At 49.8% G+C, this 5,474-nt stretch overlaps 2 protein-coding genes across 6 annotated transcripts in view; both read left to right on the forward strand.

Moving 5' to 3' along the window:
* Positions 1-5,474, forward strand: part of Tspear (thrombospondin type laminin G domain and EAR repeats) — a 199,504-nt gene that overhangs the window by 162,225 nt on the left and 31,805 nt on the right. The gene's annotated exons all lie outside the window — the stretch shown is intronic.
* The window catches only part of LOC110326891 (keratin-associated protein 10-3-like), a 7,158-nt gene that overhangs the window by 1,272 nt on the left and 412 nt on the right, over positions 1-5,474 (forward strand). For 2 of the 5 annotated variants that reach the window (XM_021205523.1, XM_021205524.1), the window contains one exon: positions 4,678-4,685. The exons of 1 other annotated variant lie outside the window; for it this stretch is intronic. In XM_021205523.1, the coding sequence (XP_021061182.1) occupies positions 4,678-4,685 (8 nt within the window). Of the gene's footprint in view, positions 1-1,926; positions 1,938-4,677; positions 4,686-5,433; positions 5,473-5,474 lie in introns of all 5 variants that reach the window. 2 more of the 5 variants (XM_029542252.1, XM_021205522.1) reach the window with 2 other exon arrangements.

A 5,474-nucleotide genomic window follows, 5' to 3' on the forward strand; every position in this document is an offset into this window, starting at 1 on the left:
GCTCTGGGCTCTGCACCTGGCTCTGGACTCTGCACCTGGCTCTGGACTTTGCACCTGGCTCTGGGGCCTGTACCTGGCTCTGAGGCCTGCACCTGCCTCTGGACTCTGCACCTGCCTCTGGGCTCTGCATCTGCCTCTGGGCTCTGCTCCTGGCTCTGAGGCCTGCACCTGGCTCTGGGCTCTGCACCTGGCTCTGGACTCTGCACCTGACTCTGGACCTGTATGAGCAGCTGTGGGGTGCAAATATGACCTGGGGCTCCTGTCCTGTCATTCTGTGCTCTTCTGCTGGTCTTGTGGACAAACTCTGCTTACCGCTTCCCACCCTGAGCAACACTTAGGCTCTGAATAAAGCACCCCCGTCCTCTTGCTGCCTATGCCCGGCATTGTGTGTGTGTGCTAAAGATCAGAAAACTCTGGCCAATGACCCAGCAACCGTAGGGCCCACTGTGAGGAAATGTTGCATCCTGTCTTCCTGACCATCCATGTGCTTGGGGAGGCTAAGCAAATGCCAGAATGTGGGAAACAGAGCTCTCGCCTTGCTCTGGCCATGTGCAGATGGAAGATAAGGTACAACGTGCAATGGGATAGAGACAGCCATAAATCTGGAGTGGCCACAGCAACCCAGAGTGGTGAGGGAATGTGCCTGTGGTAGACAGGAGGACATGACATCCAAATGTGGGCAAATGTGGCCTCACCTTTGCTGAGGGACTTTGAGAACTGTCTCCTGAAACTACACAGGCAGAGCAAATAGAACTAACTGGTCAGGGAGATGATAACAGTGTCTCTACAGGGATTCCTGAGTCCACTAGGCAGCAGGGACAGTGGAGGCCACCTCACAAGGGACACATTACCTGGGTGCTATGTGACAAAGAAGACAGCCTCCCATGGTGGCCTTTGCTGAGGTGCCAGGTGTGTCTCCATGTTGGCATCTTATGCTGTGTCTATGCGGTGCCAGATGGTAGCATTTGAAGTCACAACAGCACCACTGATGTGCCTGTGCTTCAGATCACTGACTAGGTAATAGATGGCACTTGATATCTTTGGGCTTGGCTGCTGTGGTGACTGCCAGTGTGATCTTATTACAGGTCTCTAAATGAGCAGTTCTCAAGCTGTGGGTTGCGACCCCTTTGAAGATCTATTAGAAAAAAACAGATGTTTATATTACAATTATATAACAGTAGCAAAATCACAGTTATGAAGTAGGAGCTTAATATTGTTTTATGGTTGGGGGTCATCACAACATGAGGAACTGTATTAAAGGGTCACATTGTTAGGGAGATTAAGAACTGCTGTTCTAAGTGATGGCACCTGGTGTGTTATGACAGTGGCTGCTGATGCGACCTTATCACAGATCACAGGCACCAGCAGAGTTCTTCACGGTGCCAAAATTCCTCCACTCGCTTTCCAGGGTGGGTGCTTTTGTGAGGCGTCCAGGATGAACTCTGAAGGACGGTCCTAACTATGCAACCTTAAAGGTAGTGAGAGGAAGATGAAGGGTGGGCTGCCACAGAGACTCTTAGAATTACATTTATCTGGGGTAGAAGGATAAATATTTGGAATGTAGTTAGGGACTATGCTGGTTTAGATTTCACTAGCGCTGGGTAATTGGCTAGGTTTCTAGAACTAGGTATGACTTGCTTCTTGATGAGTAAGTGGGTAGCTAGCTTCTTTCTTTCTTTCTTTTCTTTTCTTTCTTTTTTTTTTTTTCCGGCTTTTTGAGACAGAGTTTCTCTGTATAGCCCTGGCTGTCCTGGAACTCACTTTGTAGACCAGGCTGGCCTTGAATCTGCCTGCCTCTGCCTTCCAAGTGCTGGGATTAAAGGCGTGTGCCACCATGCCCGGCTGGTAACTAGCTTTCTTATACAGTCATAACTACCAGCCTAGAAAATGGCACCACCTGTAGTGGGCCCTATAGAACTCTTAGAGCAGGCAGTATGGTGTCCACCTGTGCTCAGGAAATATTCACAGGACACTAAAGCATGGAAACACCAGGCACAGCTGGGAGAGCTCTGTCACCTTTACCTCCCAACCCTGCCCTATAAGGCCCAGTCCTGAGCAACAGGTGCAGTCCCTATATGGGACTGGTACCTGGGAACAAAGTGGACATGTTTCTGAGGAAGCTTGACACAACCTAGAAACCTCTGAGAAGTGGGCTTCAAATGAGGGATTGCCCAGATCATATTAGCCTGTGGACGTGTCTGTAGAAGATAATCTTGATTGTTAACTGATGGAAGAGGGCCCACTCTAGGTGGCACCATTCCCTAGGCTGGTAGTTCTGGCTATATAAGAAAGCTAGCTACCCACTCATCAAGAGACAAGTCATACCTGGCCAACTACCCAGGGTTAGTGAAATCTAAACCAGCATAGTCCCTAACTACATTCCAAATATTTACCCTTCTATCCACAGATAAGTGTAGTTTCGCTCCTCATCAAGGAAACATTTTTGCAACAACGATGATAACAGAAAACAGATAAAAATGCAGAGTCATAGAGCCCAGTACCTACTGATGTCTCTATAAAACACTCTCCTCCACCTAAGACTCAGGGATGATTTCAGAAGAGTGGATGCAAAGTCTGTAAGAGCCAGGGGAACAGGAAGTAAGATTGTGTCTACTAGAAATGCCAGGGAAACTGTGCCCATGAGATCTCACCAACACTGCTGCCTTGAAACATGAGCTGAACAAGTACAAAACCAATGGGCATGCTAAAATGGGCTTGACCCTACATAAAGAACTACAGGCAAGTGAGAAATGCTGAGGGGGAGAAATGGTCTCCCCCAGGGAAGACTACAGCAATTGATTATCCAATAGCAAGTGGTCAGTCTTGCAAACATACACATACAAGTAGCATCCTATGAAGTGAGTAGGTTGTGTTTATATATTTAGGAATCGATGGATGGATGGATGGATGGATGACAAACAGGTGTGTGTGTGTGTGTGTGTGTGTGTGTGTGTGTGTGTGTGTGTAACAATTACAGAAAAAGAGACCATGAATTTGAATGAAAGCGAGAAGGTATATGGTACATGAGAGGGGCTAGAGCAAGGAAAGGGGGGGGGGAATGATGTAGCTAAATTATAATCTCAAAAATAAATAAATAAAGCCAGCTAAGCATGAGCCTTGTGAGCAAGCCAGCAGGCCATGTCCCTCCATGCAATCCACAATACGATCCTGCTGGAGTTTCTGGCCTGACTTCCCTTCCCTTCCCTCGGTGACAGAGTGGGACCTCCCCCAAGCTGGACTTGCTTAGAGCGTTTTATCACAGCAACAGAAACCAGGGTGTATGGGCAATTGTCTTCACCTGTCTGAGGCTCCCTGGTGAGCCTGCTTCAGTTCCTCAGGTTCAGACCTTGTTGGATATGGAGAGGACATCTGGTAGATGCAGAGTGTCGCCAATGGACACCAGGGTTGGGAAGAACACCTGGATCAGTGTCTGAGGAAAGCTGGGAACCAAATGCTTGGAGAAATTAGGGCTTTGGAGCAGTCCTCGGAGCCTAGAAAGTTCCAAACATGACCTCAGAGGCACATGCTGAGAGAGTCACTCTTCAACTTCAGTCCCTGAGCAAACAGGAAGTAAAGGTGTAACAGGAAGTGAAGGGGAAAAGGGTAGAAACTGCCAGCTGGGAGCAGAGGGGAAGCCTCTGAGTCTCAGATAGCCTTGGGGAAATACACAACAAAGCTCAGGGGGAATTTTTTTTTCCTGCTGTGACAAAATACCTGAGGTAAACAGCTTATAAGGAAGAAAGGTTTGTTTTGGCCACAGTCTCACCATAGTCAGCAGGGAGACTTAGACAGAATCAGAATGACTTTTCCTGGCAAATGTTGTCATCTCATAACGATTTCTCTGAAAAAGAAAAGGTTTCCATAACTTCAGAGACCTTCTACTGAGAAGTAACTGTGCCAGGTCTTTGGAGTCTGAACAGCGAATGAGACAAACGGGATCCCGGCTGTGGGGATGCAGTGTTCTATGGAAGGAGAGGATCATAAACCAGACAGGACAGGAAGCTGGGCGGGGGGAGTTGTTTACCAAAGCACTCACAAAGCTCTGGCCCTCAAACGTGGAGAAAATCCACAGCGCCACGCAGAGCAGCACATAATCTTCCTTCCACCCTCTACCCACAATGCACTTGCTGCCTCCATCCCCAGCCCCTGCCACATGCTCAGTTAGCTCTGGGGATGGTGTGGAAGTCATGACCTCCAGCCTACACTAGTCTCCCATCCTCTGGGGCAGGAGCCACCTGGGATGCGCTACATGAGGCTGACTGGACACTTCAACACCTCAGGTTACCGCTATCAACCTGGGATGTGCTGGGGGTGGCGTGGCCGCTGGCCACACAGGTCAGTCTCTGTGTTACTTCAGAAACTCCATAAGGAAAGACTAGTCTCAGACACAGGCATTATTATGAGGCTAAGCCTTCACTTTCAGCTACACACACTTCAGAAGGTCCAAATGGTTATCCTGCTTAAGAGCAGGGATATGTGTTTAATAAGGAAGCCACCAGTAAAAACTTTATATAAATATGTGTAAAACAGGGGGCTGGAGAGATGGCTCAGAGGTTAAGAAGCACTGACTGATCTTCCAGAGGACCTGAGTGCAATTCCCAGCAACCACATGGTGTCTCACAACCATCTGTAATGGGATCTGACGCCCTCTTCTGGTGTGTCTGAAGACAGCTACAGTGCACTCAGTCAGATACATGGAGCCCCACATGGCTCAGAACTTACAAACCCAACCAGGAGTTGCCAACCTGCCTACGTGACAAGGAGATGAGCCCAGCTTCCCGCAGACTTAGGCACAAGGACAGGGTGGACAGTGTCACAGGGCACCACAGAGAGGTGCAGGAGCTGAGGAGATGCTATAGAAGGATGCAGGCAGGTGCCATAAGCCTGTCGCTGTACCCTCATGCTCAGTAGCCCCGGGTGGGCCATTGCACACCTGTGGCCTCTGGGTGCTACCACAAAATGACAACTGGCATTCAGAGCTAGGTGCTGGGAGGGGTACTGAGCAAATCGCTCCCCTGGCAGTAATTCTTGCGGAAGGAGCAAGAGTTCTGGCAGCCAGCCATAGCTGGGTGATTTCCCTGCAGCCCACCTATGACACCCCAACCTCAGGGCTCATAGAGCCTCACCTAAAGCCACTGCTCCATCGCTGTTCCCAGCAGGAGACACAGGCAGGAAACAGACCTGACAACAACATCCCAGGCAAACAAACATCCTGATGATGGCCACGGGGCTCACCAACAAGGAAGGGAGGACAAGCCAACAGCAGCACAGGGGGATAAAAGCCGATGGTGCAGCCCCTCATACACTCACACTCACTCACTCACTCACTCACTCACTCTACTCCAACCCAGCACTGCCATGGCTGCCTCCACCATGTCTGTCTGCTCTGACGCTCGCACCAACTCCTCCTGGCAGGTGGATGACTGCCCAGAGAGCTGCTGTGAGCCCTGCTGCTGTGCCCCCAGCTGCTGCCA

Source organism: Mus pahari, chromosome 9 (genome assembly GCF_900095145.1).
Source record: "Mus pahari chromosome 9, PAHARI_EIJ_v1.1, whole genome shotgun sequence".
NCBI lineage: Eukaryota > Metazoa > Chordata > Mammalia > Rodentia > Muridae > Mus > Mus pahari.